This window comes from Diaporthe amygdali (genome assembly GCF_026229845.1).
Source record: "Diaporthe amygdali strain CAA958 chromosome Unknown NODE_30_length_622097_cov_64_914702, whole genome shotgun sequence".
NCBI lineage: Eukaryota > Fungi > Ascomycota > Sordariomycetes > Diaporthales > Diaporthaceae > Diaporthe > Diaporthe amygdali.
The window spans coordinates 456379-480841 of NW_026517050.1; the positions used below are offsets into that span (position 1 = coordinate 456379).

Consider the following 24463-nt stretch of genomic DNA (forward strand, 5'->3'; position numbering starts at 1 on the left):
GGGGTCTCACCATGTCACAAAGGCTGTGGTTCGGCTGCCTACCTAAAGAGTACCGGAACATGCAGCCTAATTTCTCTCTTTGTGATGAAGTCAAGCAAGTATAATTGAGCCAGACTTCTCTTTCTTGGCTTTGTCTGCACCTGAGAAGTCTTCACGATTGAGCCACGACGCAGAGGGCTGACCCATTATTGGCCCCCACTCCGTAATCCTTCAGGCTCCCGCACCGCAATGCTCCACTTGGGACCCGCTGGGATGGATATGAGATTGTAGACAGCTTCATCGCCCTCGGCCTCCTCATCTGCCGCCGTAGCAGCCTTTGCCTGCGTATGCAACCTAATTCCACCAAATATGGGTGCCGTGCTGCCCTCACATTAGAGCGCAGAACGCCCTGCCTGCCCGCCGAACACCCATAAACATCCCTCCAGTATGTGAGAGCGTGTCAACTGACGCCACCAGCAGTCTTATTCGCGGATATCAAGGCCTGGTCCTGGTCCAAGAGGCACGTCCAAAGGCACTGCGACCTTGTGGTCAGGCCCATGGCGCAGCAAGCAGTCCGATCATCTTGCCATGAATCGTGTGAAGTCAACCCCGGGCCCTTCGGATGCCAGTCAGCGAGAAGCTCATGAACACCATGAACACATGTGAATTGGTGGGCATCGAAGAAGTGACAACGGTGTGCATCAGCCTCGACTCGAGCTGCCCTGGCAAATTGGACGACGGCGGGCTTGAGATCCTTCCTTTTCCTGGCTTTACATAGGTCCGGTAGCTAGTAAGAGAACATTTCCTTGACGCAAGTGTCACGGGGGATATCAAATCATCGAAGTGATCCGTTTTTCCAAGTAGTACATTGACCCTCTCTCTCTCCAGATGTGCCGGTATGAACAATCTCTGCCGAGGAGTTGTCAGGTATACTCCAGTGAACGTGCTGCTTGCATCTGATCGCCACCGGAGCTCGCGTATCTGTGTACTTTCTATCATGAGGTTTTGTAGCCATCAGTGTAGTGGTCTCTGATAATTTCCAGGCCCGATGATAAAAAAATCCAAAATATTCGCGTCTCGTTCTCGTCAAATTCGGTAATTAACACAGATGACCGAGGCCGAGTCTTCTGAGGGTGGTTGCCCACGTACCTATGTCCAGATGCTCCTGGCCGTGTGCTTCAATCCCAGGTTAGTAGCAACGAATGTCAGCTGGTCGAATCGTGGCAGTGGCACTTGGACGTGCCCTGGTGATTAGGATTTTAGATTAGATGTGATCTCGCCTGTATTATAAACTGGTTCCATTTAAGTACTCCAGAATCTCCAGTGCATAGCAAGCAGAAGATGTAAGAAGGAAATATTTCATTTGGCGTCGAGTCTAGCAATCATCTTTTGAATGGGGGTTGACCACTTTATACATGACGGGGATACAGTAGCCCCCCCCCCCCCCAAAAAAAAAGGTTAGGGCTAGGGTCTGGATTCATTTGATATGCCCATGAACGAGTAGTCAAAGTTTCCACATAGAAGTGTCATGAACTGACTGACAATCAAGGCCATGTGCCGGCCAGACGGATTCTGAACGAGTTTCCCATGTCAAAAAGTATTGAAGATGGTGATCTTCTTGATGATTACTATGTACGGCGCCCTACAGTACTCGGCCGATCATTGTGATGTCATGCTAGTAACACATCGGTCCAACCATCACGTCACTGCATGTGAGCTCCAGCTGCTATAGCTAGCTCCCTTAAATGGGCGCGTCCAATCCTCCTTCATCTTCTCTCTGCCACTGTCCAGAACCAGTCAAACCTCAAATCCAAGGCCAGTCGAAGACAATGGCTGAACAAGACAAGTATGCCTCCCATTGGGGGTCCAAGCCCAACAATCCAACCACCGAATCAATTCCAATCCCCGTACCTCGAGGCTCGGGCGCTGAGCAGGACCGTTTCGGCTCTCACTGGGGATCCAACGCCAGCAATCCCACCAGCCGAGAGATCCCCGTCCCTGTTCCTACAGCTTCAGGAGCAGAGCAAGACCGCTGGGCTACCCACCTCAGCCGCCAGGCCCAGCGCAGCAGCGCGGCTGAAGGCGTCTCTTTCCGTGTGCCAACAGCATCTGGAGCAGAGCAGGACCGATACGCAGCTCATCTGAGCCGCTCCGCTGCTCGCAATCCAGAGGCTGAGGGCATCAATGTCCCAGTCTGGAGTGCCTCTGGTGCCGAGCAAGATCGATATGCATCGCACTGGAGCCGAGCCGAAGCCAATAACCCTACCACCGACCGAATTGGGATCCCTGTCCGAGGTCCCAGCAGCGGATACTCCGAGCAGGAAGTCTATGCTGGCCACTTCACGACTGACAGGTACAACATACCGCGTGATGCAACAGCGGTCGGCATCCTGAAGAACACGCTGCTGCCCTCTCTCGGCCTCCACTCTAGTCTCGGTGTTGCTGCCTATGCTGCCTCTCGGGTTGCTAACCGTGTTGACGGAAAAGATTGGCTTTGGCCCGTTAGCCCGGTGGTCAACGCCTGGTGGAGTGCTGTTGGTATCCGCGTTGTCTATGACGGCGTGTCTATTGGATCTGCCCTGTCGTCTCTGGTCTACCCAGATAAAGTACTCCTAGGCGGTATCACAGCCTGGGGCGCGCGTCTCTTCTACCAGGTTGCGTCTCGAAGCTCCAAGTCCAACTCTGATGATGGTCGATATCTTGCGGAGAAGCAGGATCCTGGCTTTTGGAACAAGGCTTTCTTCAAGTACTTTTTGCCGGAGGCAATCGTCCAGGCTGTCATTTCCCTGCCTTTCACACTGTCTCTCCGCAACCCATATGCTAGGTGAGCAGTTCTTCCCTCTGTACAAGCCCGTAGTGCGGAACCTGACAATCCACAGTGCTCGCTCGTCTCTGTCAGCACCCATCGAATGGGCTCACGATCTTGCCGTCTTCGTCTTCAGTGCTGGTTTCGCTCTTGAGGTGCTTGCGGATTATCAACTCAACAAGCACAAGAAGGCTGGTAATGTCACTCTGAACCGTGAGGGTGTTTGGAGCATCGTGCGCCATCCCAAGTAAGTAGCAGCCACCATCGAGTCCTGCTTGATCTTCCACTGACGTTATCATTCCAGCTACCTTGGCGACGCTCTTGTTCATTTCTCGTTCCCTCTCTTCCTCTGGGGATCTGGCAAACTCCACCCAATCACTCTTCTCGCACCGGCCGCCAACTATGCATTCCTGAGATACATCGGTGGGGATGCGCAAACCGAGGCCTACCAGGAGGCGCAGTATGCTAAGACCAGCTCGCCCAAGGCCAACGAGTTTGCCGAGTACAAGGCGACCAAGAACAGTTTCTGGCCCAAGACGCAGGAAGCCGCCAATCCATGGACTTTAGCAGTGGTTGGAGCCGGTGCCGTCGGCCTCGCTGCTGAAAGGACTCTGCGCCACTTTGCGCTCCAGCCCTAAACATAAACTCGCATGGAACCATACAACCGAGCTTTATAACAATGTATTATGAAACGGGTCAAAATAGGAAGGCGGAGGGGTTCGATGCTTCTCGATGCTGACATAGAGTTCAGCTTCGAGAATAGTTAGTAATGAATTTACGATGGTTACAGAAAACAGCTTTAGGGCAGATCAACAACACAAGCTCACTCCTTGACTCGTGCTTTTTCTGGAGCCCGAGAGTCTGACGCTCAGGGCCTCAATGACACCTGGATGGTCCTTGTTTCGACGCTCTGTTTCCCAGGCATTTCGTTATTCCCGGCTTGTCTCCCGGCGTACAGAATTATATGCCGTTGGAGACTCCAGCATCTGACCACTGAGGATGATCTCTTGGCACTGATTGCCCTCACCGGGTGTGCCAGAAGCCCAGATCGGGCGGCGGCGACCCTTGGAGCGACATCAACAAAGTTGGCGTTGTCGCATTGAGCTGCCGGTTTCTGACTCGTGGGGTGCTGCATCGGGCAATAGGCTGCCCAGTGTGGCAACCGTCATGCCCTCATCAATAAGGCCGCCCAAATGCCGTCGGTGAATGCTTCGGACTCTGCATTCCTGACCGTCTCATCAAACGTCGACTGATCACCGGCCTGCGACGTGGAAAGCGATTGACCCATTTTGGCGCGAATCTTTGTCGTCGCTTTTCATCAAGCTGCTGCTGGGAGTCGTTGTGGAGGCCACGATGCGCTGCTGCGAGCCTTATAGCTCTGTCCAGGTGTTTCACGCGCGATGAAGAGCACACAGGTGCCCGGGATTGTGTCCTTGGTTATACCGTGGATGATGTCTACAACCGCAATTGCTCTGCGCCTGCTCGCCCGACGGGTCACCAAGACTCGGCTCTGGTGGGATGACTGGATGGCACTGCTTACTTATGTGAGTTACAGAACGGCCTGGCCAGATGCTGCAGCTGTGAAGGGGACAAGTTGTTGACCGAAGTGTACGTGGTGCAGATATGGGCAGTCGGAAACAGCGCCGTTGGTATCAAGTGTACGTCACCCCACGCTGAACGCAAAGTATTTACCTTTCTAAGTATGTATGTATTTAAACATGGCTGACTTCGGTACCTAGGGGTCTGTGATGGCCTTGGTCTGCACCTGGCTGAGATATCGTGGATGTCGCCAAGTCAGTCGCTGAAGGTCGCACAAATGAACCTCTTCTTCCTTGCATTATTCTACGCATTAGCTGTTGGTTCTGCGAAGCTCGCCGTTTTGGCCCTGTACTGGCGAATGTTTTCGCTCGGCCGCCTGAGATACCCCATCATTGTGCTTGCTACTTGCTCGGTCCTGTGGATCGTGATTAGAGTACGTGTTTCAATCTCGACGCTCTTGTTCCAGCCGAAAGCTATGCTTTCTAACAGGCCGCTTGTATTAGGCTACGCTAGGGGTTGTCCGCTGCATACCAGTATACAAATACTGGGACCCATCAGCGCCTGGACGATGCCCTATCGACGATGGAAAATTGTTCCCCGGCGGCGCGTTCAGTCATCTCACGCTAGACATCTTGATCATTGCTCTTCCCTTATTCGAACTGAGGAAGCTTCGACTAAGTCTATGTCGCAAGTTCGGTGTTATGATCTTGTTCTTGTTTGGATTCATGTGAGATCCCCGACCCCATCATATGTCACCATGTGCAATCCGCTCAAAAACTCGCCAGAACCTGCTTGGGGACATGTTTTGTCATTGTTGGCTCTCTACGTCTCGATCAAAAATCTCACGATCTATCGTACAACATTCGAAGTATGTTCATTTGGGCCAACGTCGAGGTCAATTTTGGTGTCGTTTCAGGTGAGTGCTTCCTTGCTCCAGTCATTATCGGCTTTGCTGACCATGGCGTGCACACAGCTTGCGCACCTCTGCTACGACCCTTATTTTCAGTATGCGGGGGCTCACGAAACAAAGACGACAAGTTCAGCCCATTCCAGAGGAAATTACTTGGCGAAAGCCTGCCTATTAATATGAAACAAAATAAGATGCATCGTTCACTTCCAAATCTCCTCTTTCCAAAAAGAAATAACGGCAACTGGACATCATCTAGTACGACTAGCACCACAGGGAGTAGCCAGACTAGATCCACGATGGAATCAAGAGCATCGGTACACCCGGTCTCGGTCTTGGAGGATCACGAATACTACCAAGTTCCCGTCATGATACCCGAGACGGTTTTCGAGAGCCCCGAGCAGAGCGCGGCAGAAGACCTTTGCCTGTGCGAAGCAGAACACAGTGATGACTTGCGTTCAAGATATGGATTGAACAGGGATGTACAACAACTCGGATGGGACATATGGGCAGGGCCGGGCGAAAACTCGACCAATGTTCTAAGGCCGCCACCAGCCGTCTACCCTGGAGATGCTAATCTTCAAGATAATCACAATCTCCGCTTTCTGACCGTACACGATATTGTTTGAGCAACAATGCCGCCCATAGTCTGCACCTTTTATTCTAGCCAGACGCAGGGTCAGGATCGAGACTCTCGAAGAGACAGCTCACTTTCCACCTCGGCCAAGAGCCAGGACAGCTTGAACCACGTTCCTGTGAACAGCGTCATACCGTTCCAATGGGGAAAAGTCTTTCAGTTGGCACTGTCTCCCGCTTATACCAGTTTTCAGCACAAGAATGCGCCCATACACCTCTCGTGCCCACATGAGAAGCACGGCCTACGTTTGCCGGTAAAAGCCACTGGAGACTGAGAACGTGTAGGGGACGGGCTGCCATCTACGGATCAAACATGCAAGTAAGCTATGATATCACACCTGGTAGCTATGGATCGAATTACTAATGCAACCAAAATTGCAGATATTTGCTTTGACAGCATGCATGGATGAAAAGGTGTTTCGATGGGGAGACTGCAGTATGACTAAAGCTTCCACAACCAGATAGAATCATCCTATAATGAATAATTGCGAAGACATAGTAGAATCCCTTCGATCGGGAACTGATTAATGTGCTCATGTGTCATTTCAATACAAGCACTCCGTTCTGTAGCTCGTGTCCCTGCCCTATTCGCATAAATCGTCCATAGTATGTCCATGACAATTGACCATGTTCGGGTACTAACAGCGCTGCCATTGCATGGACTAAGGAAACGTATGGAAGTAACACGCCGAGCCTAGAACTGAAGCTGACTTTCACTTATTCGAGGACCATGTTCCTGAGATCTCAAAAGTGCGTATATGATTTGTCAATTTCCACATGCTCTGGGTCCCATCAACTTCATACAGAGGGATTACAATCATCCGATATGCATGTCAGTGTCTCTCCAGATATAAATCTAGAACGACGTACGCAGGAACGGGGACAGACAAAATGCATGCCGTGAGAGGCGCCGGAAAAATGCTCGCAAGAATAGTTAGGTCTTGAAAAATTGCCTGAACCCTATTAACAAACAACGAAGGCTGACTTCCTGTCAATTCTTCAGCTATCTATTCGTTTGACAGTCGCGAACATAAGTGGCTGCTCACCTAATCTGAGTTCCGGCTGGGCATCACTTATGACATATGACGATCTTGTCATCAATCGTGCTTCTTCTGCTAATATGCCGTGTTCGAAATGTCGGTATTTGAAGCTCATCCCAAACGTGTTTAGAAGGGGGTTGTTCGGACTCCATTTTGCGCTAGCCTCCATCTCAGTTTTTGTGTCAATTTTGATACTTGTACTTTGGGAAACAAATAATTGCGTATGAGTTTATTCCACATCAAATTGAATCGAAGGTGAGCCCCAGGATTTGTACGCTGAGTTTGTGTATCTAGGTACCCTGTTTGCATGCAAGCAGTATTGTCTTACCTCGGCCAATCACTTCCGTAGATGCATTGCATCATGCACAAACTTGCATCTTAGCTAGGTGGGCCGATTATCGGTGCAAACAGCAACTACCACGGTCCGATTCAGCTGGTGACACGACTTCAAACTACCAGCACAAACACCATCGCTCGCAGGATCAAGTCAACGAACCTGGCCTTCTAATCTTCCCAGCAAGATTGGCCCACAGGTTGATCCTGGAAACTTTGTATTCATTATTTCGAGGTTCGCGGAGAGCTTGGAATCAGGCATGGACGAACCGATGCCTGGCACTCATCCTTCGGAAGATGAGGCCTTCATTCGCTTTCCCAGCCGCCGGAGTGTAGTACATAGTACTAGAGGCATCGTGAGCACAAGTTCACCCCTCGCAACGGAAGCTGGCCTTCAAATCCTGAGGGAGCGGGGCAATGCCGCAGTAAGTCTACAGTCCTTTGTCAGCCCTTGACAGTAGCACGCCTACGGGTAATGACGTTGGAAATCAGGATGCAGCCATAGGCGCAGCGGCGGCGCTGAACCTTGTTGATCCATCAATGACTGGTATTGGAGGAGACGCGTTCTGTCTTTTCTACGAAGCCAAGACTCAAAAGGTCCACGCGCTAAATGGGTCGGGAAGGTCGCCGGCGAACGCAAACGTGGATGATATCTGCAGAGAATTGAATATCACGGAACGAAACTCTGGATCAATTCCAAACACATCGATCCACTCTGTCACTGTACCTGGTGCCGCAGCTGCTTGGCTTGATATCATCGACAAGTACGGCTCTGGCGAGTTGACGGCTTCACAGGTCCTTGCACCTGCCATTCGAATGGCTAATGAGGGTGTGGCTATCAGTGAAATATCGAGCTACAATGTAAGGGCCGCCAATTTTCAAGGTTTTCGGCGTCTCAATGTCTACTCAGTTGACTAACACGTGCTTTCAGTGGCAAAAGTCAGAAAAGGAACTGCAGAGCAAGGTTGTTGATGAGGGACTGCTCAAGTACGATCCATCTTGTCCTGGGCACTATCGAGCTCCTAGAACAGGAGAAATTATCAAGAACAGGTCTTTGGCGAGAACATTCGAACTTCTTGCTGAACATGGGAAGAGTGGCTTCTACGAAGGGCCAGTCGCGGAGGCGATCATAGAAATCAGCCAAAAGTACGGCGGCTACCTAACTCTTGATGACCTCAAGAGTCACTCCAGTGAGGCGGTAGAGCCCGTCTCGATTCGACTCGACCTGCTATCCAACAAAGATTCTGTAGATTTGTGGGAGCACCCGCCCAACGGCCAGGGAATAGTGGCTCAGATGGCCCTTGGTGTCCTTGCCGAGCTGGAGAAAGATGGCAAGATCCCGCATTTCACAGGTGCGGATCACAATTCCTCGAAGTAAGTAGTCATGCGGTTGTTTGGTAGTGATGCCTTGCGCTACGTCCGGTCGAATTTACTCATTTCATCTGTCAGGTATCTTCACGCCATCATCCAAGCATTACGCATTGCTTTTGCAGACGGCAGCTGGTACATAACGGACCCTGCACACACCGTCCATCCAAGCTACCTAGTCTCTTCGTCGTATCTGGCTCAACGTGCCAAACTGTTTGATCCGGCTAGGTCTACAGATATCGCAGATCCTGGAGATCTGAGCGGGATGCACAAGACCAGCGACACAGTCTACCTCTGCGTTACAGACGAGGAGGGAAATGCTTGTTCACTTGTCAACAGTGTTGCGGACAACTTTGGCAGCCGCATCATCCCTCCAGGCACTGGTTTCGTTCTTCAGAACCGTGGATCTGGTTTTCACCTTGGGCCTGACCACCATCCTAACCTCTATGCGCCAGGCAAAAGACCTTACAATACAATAATTCCAGCGATGGTGACGAATGCATCTGATGGGTCTCTTCATAGTGTCTTTGGCGTGATGGGTGGTGCCATGCAGCCGCAAGGTCACGTTCAGGTTTTGATGAACATGCTCAGGTTCGGTATGAGCCCTCAGGTGGCGCTTGATGCGCCCAGGATTTGCATCGGGGTCAGCCTACCTGGGAAGTCAACTGACCCAAGCAAGACCGTTGACAGGACAGTGTATATTGAGGAAGGAGTAGGTGGGAATGTGGTTCGCGAGCTACAGGAGATGGGGCATGAGGTCAAGATTGTGAGAAGCATGGAGCGATCGCTGTTCGGGCGAGGGCAGATTGTCCGCGTCCATCGAGACCCGGTTGAAGGTCGAACGGTATACTCCGCCGGAAGCGACATGCGGGGCGATGGGAATGCTGCACCGTTACTGTGATCGACAAAACATCGTCGATTACACGCCTTCTAATTCATTTCGAAAGACTTGATTACCGTACTGCGTCTTGGTTGTGATAAGCTTGCTTTCGTTTCCTTTGGACTAGTTCCTTGAAATGCATCCCGCGAGATAAAAGTTTGTCACAGACTGTTTCGAACCAAGACAATGAAATTTGATGCTGGATCCAATACTAAAGCGTTCATAGTGAGTTTATATAGTCCTAAAAGACCCAAGAAGCCCAGGCACGTCTAGTGCCTCCAGATGTCCCAGTCTTGAAACAGAGAGGGCCTTGAAGGTCCTCATCAGGGCAATAAGACATAAGTGAAACCGAAAAGAATCAAAAACAAACGACGATGTTTTCAACAACGCCATACGTTGCTTCTAGTGTGACAAAGGGAGTCTTGTTCTGGAAATTGTCCTTATCGCATACTCGCAGTAGCTCCCATGATCTTGATGATGTTACGAAATTTGCGAGGCCTCTCGTCCAATAGTCTATGCACGATCAGAAAAGTCGGCAGCAATGAATCTGACAAAAACAGTCAGTCGACTGCTTAGATACGACATAAATTCGATGCTGACCCGGGTCGTAGTTTGTATGCAATGAAACTAACGCGCGTCACCTTGTCATAACAGCCATGGACCGGTGATCAAGACAAATACGTCGACCGACAGCGTCTTTAACAGGGGCTGTCTGCCGGGGGTGGCTCCTCCAGAAGCAAGCATTGAATTAGCAATCCGTCATTTCCGTACCTTCCCCTCCTAGTAATGTGACCCATTTTCTGGGTCCTGAGATTGGGTCGTACGTGGTCGGCACAATCGGCATAGTGGGATCCTTCTGTCCAATAGATAGGCCCACGAGTCAACCTTCAGCACCACGCGCGTATGCCACGGGTTGACTTAGAGGACTTTTACGAGCACGCTAAGCCCGGAGCAGTCATCCTCACTACTAGGTCCAGTGCCATCGCGTGCGTGCATGCATACCTCGCAATCTCGGCCTCGCTCCAGAAAACTGCTTTAGATACGGGTCATGTACACATGTCTGCGGGCCGCTCCGTCGACTGCCAAGCTTGATATATCATGTAGGCGCCTGGCTATGATGTCCAGGCCGTGCTGGTTTGTCTGCATGATGTCTTACTCTGCTCGCTGTGGTACTAATACTCAGTACTAAGTCCGTCTCCATCATCATGGCCACTGTTTTGAACTGTGCCAGGGGCTTGCCCCTATTTGCCTCGATAGTTATCGCCGCGGCAAATTATCCTGCTATTCCTTCTGACAAGACAACTCCGGTGCAGCAACGCCTGGCTATTAGCGGCGCCAACTGTAAGCTGGGTTCTTTGCGATGCCATATGTCACCCAGTGAAGTCTAGATGTGTGATATCAAGCTGACTTACGAATTTTTGATTTTTTTTTTAATAGCCATCTCAGTTGGGTGGAACACGTTTGAGCAGCTGGCCCAGCCATGCGTCCAGTATGGAACAAGTAGCAGCAATCTCGACCTCGAGCAATGCTCAGACATCTCTGTGACTTACAACACGTCCCGGACCTGGTCCAATACTGTCATTCTCAGTGGCCTGACCGCAGGCCAAACCTATTACTACAAGATTGTCTCCACCAACTCGACCGTTGAGAGTTTTATGAGCCCACGGGCTCCAGGTGATAAGACTCCCTTTACGACAAGTGTTGTCATTGATCTTGGGGTCTACGGGACAAATGGTTATACTATCCAGGGCGATACTACCAAGCGGGACACAATTCCTACAATAGATCCTGCCCTAAACCATACGACCATAGGGCGCCTGGCCGAGAACTTCAACGATTATGAATGGGTTATGCATCCTGGCGATCTGGCGTATGCCGATGATTGGATCCTCAACATCGATAACCTACTTGACGGCGCCAACACGTACGAGGCTATAACTGAGAATTTCTATAACCAGCTGTCTCCTATCGCCAGCCGAAAGCCGTACATGGCGAGCCCTGGTAACCATGAGGCGGACTGTGCCGAAGTTGGCACGCTGATCATTGAAACAATCTGTCCTGAAGGGCAGAAAAACTTCACGGATTTCAATGTGCGCTTCGGTAAGAACATGCCGAGCGCGTTCTCGTCTACGTCGTCAGATGCCACCGCCAAGGTCAACGCCAATAAGGCAAAGTTGCTCGCCAACCCGCCATTCTGGTACTCGTTTGAGTATGGTATGGTCCATGTCACAATGATCGACACCGAGACCGACTTCCCAAACGCCCCAGACCTGCCTTTCGGTTCTGCTAGTCTAGATGGTGGGCCCTTTGGATACACAGGCCAGCAGCTCGATTTTCTGAAAGCGGACTTGGCTTCAGTCGATCGCACCGTGACCCCTTGGGTCATTGTCGGCGGCCACCGCCCGTGGTACTCGACAGGCGGGAGTGACAACCTCTGCACCGCATGCCAGGCGGCATTTGAGTCGGTGTTCTACCAGTACGGCGTCGATCTGGGCGTTTTCGGGCACGTCCATAACTCCCAACGCTTTGCGCCGGTGAACAACAGCGTCGTCGACCCGGCGGGATTGAACGATCCCAAGAGCCCAATGTACATCGTCGCAGGAGGGGCGGGTAATATTGAAGGACTCAGCTCGGTTGGGACGAATATCTCATCGAACCGATTCGCTTATGCTGATGACTTCAGCTATGCCACCCTCAGCTTTAAAGATGAGAACAATTTGGAGATTAACTTTATTCGGTCGTCCACCGGTGAAATCCTGGACTCGACAACGTTGTACAAGTCGCATTCAGAACAATTTGTTGTTCAGTAGGGTGATGGCGCACGAGCATGTTATAACCTAGGTACCAGAATCAGGGAACCTAAGAATTCAATATTATTCATGCGTTAATTGTGTCTTCAGCTGCCTGTCATATGAACTTTGGTTAAAAGCTTGCATAGGAAGGAGGCAAACTGCTTCTCCCTTTCCATCTCTCGAGTGCATCTCTCGAGTGGCTGGCTGTGTTGTGCACTAACAGTTGCTTCCCAACTTGCAGCAGTCATCTGATAGCAATCACTCCAGCCTGCCTCTACCAATGTTCATTTTGACGTCATGACGGGAATGACACCATCTCGCGTCTTTAAAGCCCATCTCAAAAACACAGCCCAAAACAAATACTCCCCTCCTTGTCTTTACCAAGCTTGCAGAGATCAAGAGCGCCAAGACGTTTCGAAACAGACCACACAGTCACAATGGTCAGAGCACTGATTGTGGGCGCCACTAGAGGCCTGGGAGCCTCTCTCACCAAGCAGTACGCCTCCCAGGCATCAAGCACGGTGTTTGCAACTGCACGATCATCGGTGCCCAGTGACTTTCCAAACAACGTCAAATGGCTGTCAGACATCGACCTCCAGAAGCCCAAAGTAGGCGACGATCTTGCACGCCAGCTGAAGGGCGAGAAGCCACTGGATCTCGTGGTGAGTACTGCCACCACAATTTGCACCTTCAGCACACAAGCAAGCCCTGATACATGAGACAGATTATCACGGCCGGTCGCTTCACTACTGAAGACTTCCACGACAAGGGACCGAACTGGGACGAGGAAGTCACGATGTATACTACAAGCTCGATCGCCCCCGTGTTCCTGGTCCACGCGCTATTTCACGCTGGGCTGCTATCGAAGGGCTCAAAGGTGGTGCTCGTTTCGTCCGAGTCTGGAAGCATCACGCTACGTCACGAGTCCGAGGGCGGTGGAAATTACGCCCACCATGCGAGTAAGGCAGCTTTGAACATGGTTGGTAAACTCTTGAGCCTGGATCTCCAAGACGCAGGTGTGGTGATTAGCATCGTCCATCCTGGTTTTATGCGGAGTGACATGACCAAAGGCGTAGGATTTGACAAGTTCTGGGACGAAGGTGGCGGTATGCAGATTATCTCCCAATTGCTTTGTGTTCAGTACTGACTTTTGGTGTTCGACACAGCTGTGACAACTGATGAGGCGGCGACCAGTCTCATAGAGTGGACAGAGAAGCTGGACATCAGCAAGACTGGCGAGTACTGGGCTCCGAGAGGACCGGGTGAGTAGTTTGTATTTCAACACTCATTGAAAGGCCGCACTGACTCTCTCCAGGTGACATCGGTACAGCCGAGGCAACGCTGGGCAAGGGCTTATCCACACCACTCAAGCTACCATGGTGAGGTGGTGGAATGCACCCTGTCCCAAGGCATACGCTTATCAGTGTTCGAGGCATCGGCCCTTGTATTCAGCCATACGTCATGAAAGTGGAAATTCAATTGCAGAAATAATCCTGAGCTCCGAAATCATTGCTATCAATCCCAAACCTCTTCTGCCCATAGGTGACTTGACGCTTTTCAAAACTCCCCAACACTGAGCTAGAAAGCAATGAGCATCGAGCACATATATTAACCGGATAGGAGAACAATGGATTCTGGACGCCGCATTATTGTTATGTTCGACCAAAACCATGAAACCACCCATGACTTCCTTCATCCTCCCCGCTGAAAGAAAGGCCTGTCCTTCAATTCGTAATGAGGTTCGAAGTCGTGGGATCGAGATTCTTACTCAGACATTGAGCAAGCTTGTTGGGTTTGGGTCGCGATAGACTCGATCATTAGCAACCTCCGTGTACGTAGGTGGCGGCTTCTCCGGCAACCCATGAACGCCGCTTTGCTGCAAGGAATCGCGTTGGTTCGGTTGTTGCGCATCTGTGCCTTCAATGGCACACGACCCAACGGGATTTGTAGTCATGGGTGGCTGGTGATCTGGCTGACGCCGTGTCGGCTGAGATACCACCAGCTCTTCGTCGCCAACTCTGGTCTGCCTCTTGCGGTACCAGCTCACTAAGACGCATGTAAGGATCCCTACACAGATTATTCCGACGGCCACACTGCCGGCGATTATGAGCCCTTTGCGATGGGCCGAGAAATTCGACTGGGAGAACCCATAACCAAGACTGAAAGCCCCAAATACGATTATCAAGAGACCACTCCATCCAAAATAACACAAAGGATTATTCTTGTTCTCCATCAATTGATAGTATCGAGTTGGATGTTGCTGCTGCAAAGGAAAAGTCGAAAAAGTTACTTTGCGTAGGAAGGTTGAAGAGAACAGTCCATCCAGTCGTATTTGGGGTCTTTCATGGAGACATCAGAGATGGGGTACCGCTATTTGAGGCACCTTCATGGATGCCATCCAGGAGAGGCTTTTTTTGAGCCTCATCCTTTAAGGACTCTTTCATGCGGCCATAATTTGCGCAAAAGACGCAGAGGATGGTCGATGTCATCACGCATGTGATCTGCCGGCAAAAAACCGGTCTAGAATCTGACGTGCGTTCTCCGTGCAACGCAGCTTACGCCCAGGCAGCCACCGTAACGTGCCCGCCCTATTACAATGATAAGGGGTGTAAGCAAGTTTTAGGTGCATTTTTCACTAGGTAAACCACTAAAGAAAACCGCACCCAAAACCGGCCACGTTAACAGGCCAGGAGTACCTTCACACCACTCAGTTTATACCCGCGGGTGGGAACCCGGGCGGCTTCACCACCTACCGCGACGAGATGTGGGATATTGCCGAGACGGCCGAGTTCCTGTAAGGTGAAACGACGGCAGCAAGAAAGTCTATTCGAGCACCTTCGGTGATCCTATTATTACTTGAATATTGTGTAGGCTATCGACGGATGGGGGAACTTGATGGCGCAGCTTGGAGGAGGGTTTTTGAAACAGCAGTCAAGAATGCATATTGCTGACAACTGTGTTCATATCAGGAAATGAGTAGCAGGCGTCTTTGCCTATCAAACATTGACAGAAGAGAAAACGCAAGTTGGCGACCAAAGAATCCTGATCCGCATAATTCTACATCAGCTTGGGTCTATGCTTCTCTGATATCTTTCAAGACATGCTTATTTGTTATAAGTGTTATATCTAAATGAACGAATCCCATTTTCAGTCTCTGCCGATGGTTGTATTGTGTGTGTTTGTGTGTCTGTAAGGATCGCTCTTCACTGTATTTTCCAATTTAGTAAATCAAGAGGCCCGAAAATCAAGACACTGAGGTCATTACCTATCCAGGGAGGCATGGCATGCCATGTTCACCCCTGCCGTGTGGTGTTCTTCTCTCTTCATCTCGCTCTCTATGTAACATCGCCACCACGGCCGTTTTCTTTTCCTTCTCGGATCTCATCGCCGCTGCCCCATGTATATAACATGTTCATGGCTTTGACAAGGAAACATTGTGGGCACAAAAGGCCATTCTATATCCTTTTCTTCTTAGGAGGACGCGGGAGACCTTTTATGAGCAATTTGATATTAGCTATCTGGGGGTTTAGTTTTACATCAAGGGCAGGGTTCTCCCACTCACCAAATGAAGAACCGCCTATCATAAAAAAGTAATGAATATGTTTCATAGCCGGAAGGTTGTGCTCAGGGAGCTTTAGTACCTCCTTGACCCAACGCCCGGGTGCCCAATGGCTTTCGGCCAGGGCAAAGGACATGAAGCTGGGAGGCAAAAACCCGGCCTGGTCAAAGTCGATAATACAAACGTCGCCAGAATCAGTAAAGATAAAGTTGCTGGCGTAGAAGTCACTATAATAGAAACATAGGCTCCTCTCAAGGCTTACAGTCGGGGCCGTCTTATCTCTGAGGGTGGCAGCCTGGGCAGTAATTCGTGTTAGCCACGATCAGAACCGAGGTTATATTAGTAAACCGGGGGTCCCTATGCAGTTGCTTACATCGTTCAAATGCTTCTCAAGCTCGTCAACTGATAAGTAATTGCAAAACGAACTGTCATCCTTAAACAGGGGATGCCGGATTTGACCACCACCAACAGGGCCAGGCGTTTGCCCTGCAGGCACTGCTATTGACATAAGCAGCCTCATAGCCCTTGCAATACTGTTGGTTAGAGCTTTTTGTTGGGATTCACCCCAGTCCCTCTGGTCTGCCAACTGTTGCAGCGTCTTTCCAGGGATGTATTCCATGATAATATAGAACCAGTCGCCGCTCTGGAGTGTGCGGTAGACCTCAGGGATGCGAATTCCTCTTGTCTGCTCTGGTGGCATGTTCCTTAGAGCTTTCAATACATACTCATGGTTCCGCAGTTCTGGCTGAAGTATATGTGGTAAGCCGACCTTGACGTGAGCGATGGGTTGCTGTGGGGGGAAACCGAAGCCCGTCACAGCACTGCCGTCAGGTTTCAATTGGGGTGTCTGCGTCCAGGCGGAAATAATGTCCTCATCGCGCCAGCTCAAGGCAAGCTGCCGTTTGGATGGGGCCTGGCCGGCTGGTGGCATTTTGTTCCGGGTGATGTGAAGGCTGAGTGAAGGTGAGTGGGGGAAACTTGTCGAGTACGGAAGTATGGAGGCGCCTGGCGTCAAATGGTCTCCTTTTAAATCTTGTCAGGCCGTCTGTAGGGCAGTCCCAAAAAACGGGGACCGACCAATCAGCTGCCCCCTCGTCCGATGCGGCTCACATAGATCGGAGCAGAGTGTCATGCTTGGTGACGCCGGGTATGTCCCAAAGAGCATGGAAAATAGCTACACATGCACAAGCATTCCCATAATAAAACGCCCTTGTAGCTAGTACACCAGCTACGTCGCAAGGAGTCAAAATGACAGACTATGACGTAGTGATGGATTAAGAGATCATTTGCCACAGAAGTGGAATATGGATTGTTGATTACGAAGGACGAAGCCAAAAGACCATCTCAAAAATATGATTGGTCTCTCATGGGATTGCAATTAGGGGCCCCAACGTGTATGGCCGTCAGTCACCTATCCTTGAGCTCATTTAACACATGTTTCAGCCTACTGTAACTTTCTCGAGAAGATATCGTGAAATGATCTGATTTCTTGTCAGCTCTGCAATGTCCAACCAAGTTTGCCCCGCGACTTGCGATCAGGAGTATCATCCAGTGTGATTTCACTCGATGCTGGTGCCCAGAGCCACAAAGTGGCTGCGCTGATGTCACCCAATTCTGGTCCAGTAAGCCCCTTGTCAATGATTAGGCGTGGATATGGCAGGAGCTCTGACAAGATCAGTACTTTAGGACTAAACAGAAGCTCCACAGATTCGTGTCATACCGTGTGTAAAATGAAGAGATTTGTGGTAAAACTTGAGCGGAATGGCCTCGAGGTCTCTGGTGAGTGACACACCGAACTGCCGCACAATGGCAGACTTCATTGCAAAGCCGACCTCGCGATCTATCACCACGGAGGAGTCGTTTTCACCGGCTCGAGAAATTATGACCTCTCGGTTGCCCAGCACTCCAAAGTTGTCTATTGTGACCAGACGAGCCTTCGCTTCGTAAAAAGTCCCAAAATGTCGGCGCCATAGAGGTTGTCGTCTCACTCGAGTCCTCAGTATCCCAACGATGGCTCGAGCCGCATGACTGACTGACTTGGTCGAGGATGGCGATAACATGTCTGTACGTTGTGAATTACCAAGGTAGTGTGGGTGGAAAGAATGGCATGCAGGTAAAGCAAAGTGTTCCCTGCTGCGCCCTCCTTTCGTGGAAAAAGGTCTGGGTCGGATGGTGGGGCCCGGCAAGGTCCTTCTGGGGGATGATTCGCTCCCACGGCATTGGCCCATTTGTAGCCCATCGTGACCAGCCACACTTGAATGCAGAATTAGAGGACGGTTTGCTCCCACAGTCTCATCCATTAATGCCATCTGTCTTCAGCCGATATGTTAATATGGGCAGGTCGCCTATTTTCCTCACCGCTAATCAGATCGTGCGACTCTACCGCACTTGTATTATCTCCTCCATGTCCGCACAGCGCTCTCTTCTCGACTCGGCCGTCTTTTCATCCATCAATCAGCATCATTACACAAGCAACGATAACATCTTCTACCTGGCTGCTGTACTAGCACATAAAATCGCGCTTAATCACTCGTTCTCAGACGGTAACAAGCGCACAAGTGTCGCCGCGGCGGATATGTTCCTCAGGCTGAATGGCTTCCGTTTGACGGAAGATGGTGAGCACCAGATTACAAAAGGTGATAAAGTCATGGAGAAAAATCACTCTGGATCTGTGTCTTCGTCTCCCCTGGCTGATGCGCATGTCGCCGTGGCGAGCGGACTGTGGGACGAGGAAGACCTCGCGCAGTTTTACCAAAAGGTAGCGCGACCGCTGGACGGCTAGCAGAAGGAAGATCTGAGCCTGGAAGCTTTGAGGATGCATAAGTGGAGTCCGTTTGAATCGAGGGAGAGTTGCTCTGCCAACATTGAATGCGGCACTTATGCATATGATATGTGTCGTGCGATTCCTTCCGTCATTCTCTCGGAGGAAAGTGATGACTGAGGTTTTAGAATCCTGTTCGAACAACAAACGTTTGGATGAAAGATTGAAATCTGATCGTATGATCTTTCCCCCCCTCCCCTCTCTGTCCTTTTGCCCATGTTGTATGTAAAGAAGTCTTCCGTTCCGCCTGTAGTCAGAGTACAGTTCAAGCTATAAGAAAGGACGGGCTTGGTAACACGTACGATTTTGTTGCCCCAAAGGAGAATAGTTGAATGTTTGGGACAATGAGGAGAGAAAAGTTTTTAGATTTTTCTATCTAGTCGGAAGTTTGAAGCTTTTCCATGCACTTAATTGGAACAGTAAGAAAATTAGATATATCTATATGCCGCTGAGCTTCAGATGAATATCAATGTGAAAATTTGTTTAGGCTAGACATGAAACGATAGGTGGCTAAACTGGCTTCAGCATCATTCAATGTCATGAGTAGCTAACTCGCCTTCCTCCACACTAACGGCGCCCGCTCTGGATGCAACATTTGCAGCAGCAGAACCCATCCAGAGTCCTCCCCAATAAGTTTCAAGACGCGCTGACGTGCGGCTTCTGTGCTCTCACCCGGATGCTCCTTAGCCGGTTCGACGCGCCACTGCCCGAACAGCCCTACCATGAGAGCTACAAACTCGACTTGGGAGAACTTTTTGCCGGGACAGTCCCGTGTGCCCTCAGACCATCCCAGGAACACGCCACGCTGGTTCATATCTATTTCCTCGTCGCCCGGCGTATTTCCTGTCTTGTCAGGCCGGATCCAGCGCGAGGGCCGCCACGTCAGCGAGTCGGAGCCCCAGTACCTGGGATCCGTGTGCATGGAGCAATAACTGGGCAGTATGATGGTCTTCGGGGGCAGGTTTAATGTCCTATCGCCTAAAGCAAGAGTTGTCGGGTGCTCTCCAGTCCATTTGATCGCGGGAACGATGGTGTAGAGTCTCAAGGTTTCATATAATACTGATAAACACCGCTTGAAACGGGGAAAGTCAGCACGGTAATCCAGGTCGTGAGGCTGCCGGTCTCCAAGGACACTTTGGATCTCCTCGGAAATCCAATCCTGGACTTCAGGATTCGCCGCGAGGAAGTATAGGGCAAACGTAGAGCTGTGGGCTGTTGTATCGTGGCCAGCGAAGTTGAACGTGAACATGTTGCCATATATCTCGCTCTCGGTCAGGCCCTCGGACCGCTCGTTGGCAGCTTCTTGAGAAGCACGGACCAGAAGTGTCATGAGGTTATTATCCGAGTTCTTTTCACCAACCGCGAACGCACGCTTCTGCTCCTCATACATTGTCGTCATGTGTGTCTGGAATGAGATGACTGCCTGATTCACAGTCTTGAGCTTGGAAGGCAGCCAGTAACGGGCCAAAGATGCTAATGTCTTGGGGCCAAGGGCCAGGATAACGATACAATTCTCCAGTATGATGCCCAGGGATTCCCTGTAGCTCATAGATTGCATCTCATCGTCTGGTGTCTCTTCGTCATATCCCCGAAACTTGAATGACTTGCCGAATCCGGCACGAGCAAGCACGCTGAGCGTAAGCGTGCGGATGTCCCCGGCGCCGGAATTAACGGAGGATTTGCGTGTCCAATAACGAAGCATGTCGTGGGACAGGTCAAGAGTCTCGGACCATACTATCTCATTATTTGGCTCATTGAAGCAACGAGTCGCGACTCTTCGCTGGGTCTTCCATGACTGACCCTCAGCCGTAGATATGTTGGAGCCGAAGACAGCAAGGACATCGTTGACCCATACTGGCCGTGGAAAGTCGGTGGCTCTCTTGAAGACATTCGTGGTAGCGTCAGGGTTGTTGAGTTGGAGCATATTGTACTGAGGCGTCACAAGCACGAAGGCATCTCCCATCTGATAGTGGCATTTCCACCTGTCTTCTAGGTCCCATCCACGCCAGTTGTAGCGCGTGACATTATTTTCTCCAATGTAGGGTAGACGCCGGAGAAGCGAAACGACTTTTCGGTCAACGAGGGACCAGAAAGGGTTGAAAGGGCTGAAGGGGATGACACGTATAGGAACGCCAATGGTTCGGGCGGCGGCATAGTTCTTCAGCAAGGATCGAACCCAACTGAGGAAGCTTGCTGCTACCAAGAGAGGAACAAGTGCTCCTACCGCTAAGAGCCAAGACATTGTCGTGTGATCTGAGAGACCTGGTGGGGCATTCGAGTGCAGGACAGGTTCATGTAGCAAAAGAGTAAGAAAAAATGAAAACAGGAAGAACCGTTACAAGAGAGGTTGAAAGAGGAGGGAATGTTGGCGCTTGGAAAGGTCACAACAGATGCGGATAGCTTCTTAATTCGCGTTGCAATCGCGCCCAAACGGTGGTGGTGTTGGCATCGAATCCAAGCAGACTGCAACGCAAATGGACTCGTTTGTCTATTTTTATCAACTTTTGGCAACAGTGAACTTTAAAGGTGTGTGTTGGGTGGGGTTCCTTCTGCTTTGCGATCCACCGCTGCGGCCAATTCCAACTCCCAACGCTACACTCCGTGCCGAAGAGGCAGGCATCCATTGTTCAAGTTGGCTGAAGCACCGCTCTAGGCACCAACAACCCTGGTGAATTACGAATCAGAACGATGCAAGTGTGAGGCACGGCTCGGTCCGCCTTTCTGGTCCTCATTGCAAGCCAGCAATTGCATGCTTACTTGATGTGGATACAGTATTTCTAACTACAGTAATTGTAGTATGCATACAACTGGAGCGTTGTGGACTGCTATACTAATATATTACAGCTGATTGAGCAAAGGCTACGCCAAGTCACTGGTTGCTTTTGGGTCCCACACATAGCTTTCAACGGCGAAGTCTAGAGTACTTCTGGGATATTTCTGGGCTACCCCTTCCAAATGCACGCAGAAAAATCGGATGTTATCTGGAATCAAGTCTGATATGGCTGCCCTTAGGGTTCTCAAGGGACGATCACGACAGATTTCCATCAGTGATGTCCTCATATTGGCAACGAATACTTACTAGTAGTAGTTCTAGAGATCCCAAGCATTCACATTGCCGCGAGCACCGCTTCCCTACCTCACGGCTCTTCCCTACCTCACGGCTCTTCCCTACCTCACGGCTTGACCAGTACATTGAGACAACATGCCTTTGTCAAGATATCCTCCGTTTTACCATCCAATAACTGCGATTCTATTATGATCAACTATTATGCTGTGTTGCTTGAGCAGTGGGGAGCTTCGTCCGCATCCACTGGTACGCTTCCTGAAGAATCGCGATCGGGCCATTTATGAGATTCACCGCTAGGAGTAGCCAGCAATCGAAGCTAACGGGCAGTGAAAGTGTGATATGACTTCACCTTGGGATTCTCCGCCTGGAACGTTGCTGAAGTACCTCGCGGCATCGATAACGGTGTTATGTCGGTCATGATCAGATTGATATTTCAGGGCAACAATCAATCGATGACTATGTAACCACACTGAGCCATGGCACTGCTGAGGCGCTAGAGTCATTTCATTTGGAAAGAAAGCAGATCAAACAACAAAGATCCCATAGAGGCCCTGAAGTAATTTTCTAGTGCGTCCATCGACTCTCAAGTGAGCATTTATTGACACCAGACTCCAACCTTACCCACCTACGTTCTCAGTGGTCAGGACAAGGCTGGAAAAGGCGCTAATACAGATCCTTCCTGGCCGGCAATTCATACCCGACTGGTGAACTTTTCATGTTCATGGCCGTCGGAAACTGCGCTTACTTCTTTGGACGTTTTTGCGTCTAGGTCACTGATCAACTGTCTGTCGATTTCATATGTGGCGTCTACAACAGGCAGCCATCAAGTAGAACAAGTAGAGCGTGGCGCAGTGCATCATCAGGCTGGATTCGGTCTGCAAAAGCGGTAATCGGCCCAGCCATTCACGTGGTCCGGAAGCGAGTAAGCAATCTTAACCGCTAGCCACTTGATGCCACTACCTCGTAAAAGGTGACCTTGCTCGCCCTGTTCTCTCATCTCAAAGTGCCACCAACATCATCAGAAACAATGCGGCTGATCAACTGCAATACGAGAACATTGGAGGAACATGTTGGAGAGACGATACCCAGTTACGCGATCCTGTCCCACACCTGGGGTGCAGATGAGGTTTCCTACCATGACCTAATAATACGAGAGCCTCGCGAGTACACCAAGAAAGACAGCTGGTGGAAACTCGAACGATCATGTCAACAAGCTCTGAAGGACGGCTGGAAGTACCTTTGGGCCGACACCGTCTGCATAGACAAGTCGTCTTCCGCAGAGCTCTCTGAGGCCATCAATTCCATGTTCAAGTGGTACCGAAACGCGGAGGTCTGCTACGCATCTCTCTCGGATCTTGATGATCCGGAGGGCAATGCAGAAGGATTAGAAAATTGTCGGTGGTTCACACGCGGCTGGACGCTCCAAGAAATGATCGCCGCCCAGGACGTCCAATTCTACGATAAAAACTGGATTAACCAAGGCTCCAAGGCGACTCTTCTCCACAGGATCTACTCTATCACCGGAGTTGACACGAAGGCTCTTCGTGGCGGAAATTTGCGATTCTTCAGCGTGGCGCGCAAGATGTCGTGGGCCTCGAACCGAAAGACGACTCGCAAGGAGGACATGGCATACTGTCTGCTGGGAATTTTCGATATATCAATGCCCCTACTGTACGGAGAGGGCTCAAAGGCTTTTGTTCGCCTGCAAGAAGAGATCATCAAATCCTATGATGACGAGTCCCTGTTCGCATGGACAAGCACAACCATCTGCGAGACTTCTGGCCTGCTAGCGCCGTCACCAGACGCCTTCGCCTCATCCAGCAATGTTGCACCCTGCCTGACCCCAGATGGCGCTCATGGTATGAGCGGTCCTATTACTATTACGAGCCGTGGGGTGCGACTGAAGGTTCCCATCGAGGAATACACCTGCTTAGCGGGACGAAGCTTGTATCTCTTCCGGCTGAACTGCAAGAGGGTCAGCTTTGATAGAGAGAGTGGCATACGGATGGGGATTATTGTATCTCCTGTGTCAAAAATACAAGGGTACGACTCGGATATCGCAAGGTATACACGTGTGTACCCAGACCGCCTCGAAAGCTTTCAGCCGAAGCCGGACGTCAGCCCCCGCAGAATCTACCTACTCAAGGAGAACAGACTGCAGGATTTCGACCTCGGCTCATATGATGTGTTTCTGATCCGCACGATGCCCGAATGGCCCTCAGGATGCGAATTCGAGCTATTGAGTGCCCTCCCGTCGGACTGTTGGGACAGCCGCAACGAGACCTTCAGAAGACGAACTACCGAGCCTGTTGCAGAGAAACCACCTTTTGTCCTGATATTTTGTAGGAAGAACCCGGTCACTGGTTTAGCAGGCTATTTCATCGTGGCAATGGGCAGGACCATCAACGCTTCGCATGTGCAGAACGGCTTTGATGGGGGCTCTTTTTGGTGCAATGCCCGCTACTGCCAAACTGACGGTGAATTGGACGTCAATAGTGAGATGAAGATCCTGAACGAAGATCAAAGTCAGAAGACGGTCCTCGCTGAGGGTGCTGGGGTCACTTTGAAGTGTCTGGTGAGGCCGGAGGTTATGTCAGAGCAGCAGCTTTTTTTTGTAGACTTATTGGTTAAGGCATCGATGTATAGTCAGATGATATGAATCAGGGTAGCGTGACGTGGATAGAGACTTCTTCTTTTCTTACATTCTTTCTTCTTAGGGGGGGGGGGGGGTTGAAG

General features: G+C 50.6%; 10 protein-coding genes across 10 annotated transcripts; 7 read left to right on the forward strand and 3 right to left on the reverse strand.

The window, feature by feature from the left end:
- Window positions 1-1808: 1808 nt before the first annotated feature.
- J7T55_014221 (uncharacterized protein) lies at window positions 1809-3423 on the forward strand (the record flags this gene model as incomplete). Its single annotated transcript, XM_053132282.1, has 3 exons — window positions 1809-2803; window positions 2859-3032; window positions 3090-3423. The coding sequence occupies 3 exons, from the start codon at window positions 1809-1811 to the stop codon at window positions 3421-3423; spliced, it is 1503 nt and encodes a 500-aa protein (XP_052989822.1).
- A 762-nt stretch (window positions 3424-4185) lies between these two features.
- J7T55_014222 (uncharacterized protein) lies at window positions 4186-5860 on the forward strand (the record flags this gene model as incomplete). The annotated part of the gene is made up of 6 exons (XM_053132283.1): window positions 4186-4329; window positions 4407-4443; window positions 4525-4757; window positions 4828-5051; window positions 5298-5329; window positions 5508-5860. The coding sequence occupies 6 exons, from the start codon at window positions 4186-4188 to the stop codon at window positions 5858-5860; spliced, it is 1023 nt and encodes a 340-aa protein (XP_052989823.1).
- Window positions 5861-7130: 1270 nt separating this feature from the next.
- Window positions 7131-9509, forward strand: J7T55_014223 (gamma-glutamyltranspeptidase; the record flags this gene model as incomplete). Its single annotated transcript, XM_053132284.1, has 5 exons — window positions 7131-7162; window positions 7425-7665; window positions 7733-8101; window positions 8172-8614; window positions 8690-9509. The coding sequence occupies 5 exons, from the start codon at window positions 7131-7133 to the stop codon at window positions 9507-9509; spliced, it is 1905 nt and encodes a 634-aa protein (XP_052989824.1).
- A 1184-nt stretch (window positions 9510-10693) lies between these two features.
- On the forward strand, window positions 10694-12298 carry J7T55_014224 (phosphorus-3; the record flags this gene model as incomplete). Its single annotated transcript, XM_053132285.1, has 2 exons — window positions 10694-10829; window positions 10926-12298. The coding sequence occupies 2 exons, from the start codon at window positions 10694-10696 to the stop codon at window positions 12296-12298; spliced, it is 1509 nt and encodes a 502-aa protein (XP_052989825.1).
- A 419-nt stretch (window positions 12299-12717) lies between these two features.
- On the forward strand, window positions 12718-15078 carry J7T55_014225 (short chain dehydrogenase reductase family superfamily; the record flags this gene model as incomplete). The annotated part of the gene is made up of 7 exons (XM_053132286.1): window positions 12718-12942; window positions 13005-13386; window positions 13447-13542; window positions 13596-13659; window positions 14120-14315; window positions 14747-14888; window positions 14966-15078. The coding sequence occupies 7 exons, from the start codon at window positions 12718-12720 to the stop codon at window positions 15076-15078; spliced, it is 1218 nt and encodes a 405-aa protein (XP_052989826.1).
- A 537-nt stretch (window positions 15079-15615) lies between these two features.
- Window positions 15616-16770, reverse strand: J7T55_014226 (uncharacterized protein; the record flags this gene model as incomplete). The annotated part of the gene is made up of 3 exons (XM_053132288.1): window positions 15616-15698; window positions 15843-16134; window positions 16213-16770. The coding sequence occupies 3 exons, from the start codon at window positions 16768-16770 to the stop codon at window positions 15616-15618; spliced, it is 933 nt and encodes a 310-aa protein (XP_052989827.1).
- A 561-nt stretch (window positions 16771-17331) lies between these two features.
- On the reverse strand, window positions 17332-17899 carry J7T55_014227 (uncharacterized protein; the record flags this gene model as incomplete). Its single annotated transcript, XM_053132289.1, has 2 exons — window positions 17332-17504; window positions 17560-17899. The coding sequence occupies 2 exons, from the start codon at window positions 17897-17899 to the stop codon at window positions 17332-17334; spliced, it is 513 nt and encodes a 170-aa protein (XP_052989828.1).
- Window positions 17900-18141: 242 nt separating this feature from the next.
- J7T55_014228 (doc family protein) lies at window positions 18142-18621 on the forward strand (the record flags this gene model as incomplete). The annotated part of the gene is made up of 1 exon (XM_053132290.1): window positions 18142-18621. One exon carries the CDS (start codon window positions 18142-18144, stop codon window positions 18619-18621), a length of 480 nt encoding a protein of 159 aa, XP_052989829.1.
- Window positions 18622-19207: 586 nt separating this feature from the next.
- J7T55_014229 (Cytochrome P450 3A13) lies at window positions 19208-20902 on the reverse strand (the record flags this gene model as incomplete). Its single annotated transcript, XM_053132291.1, has 1 exon — window positions 19208-20902. One exon carries the CDS (start codon window positions 20900-20902, stop codon window positions 19208-19210), a length of 1695 nt encoding a protein of 564 aa, XP_052989830.1.
- Window positions 20903-22754: 1852 nt separating this feature from the next.
- Window positions 22755-24386, forward strand: J7T55_014230 (uncharacterized protein; the record flags this gene model as incomplete). The annotated part of the gene is made up of 1 exon (XM_053132292.1): window positions 22755-24386. One exon carries the CDS (start codon window positions 22755-22757, stop codon window positions 24384-24386), a length of 1632 nt encoding a protein of 543 aa, XP_052989831.1.
- Between the last annotated feature and the right edge of the window lie 77 nt (window positions 24387-24463).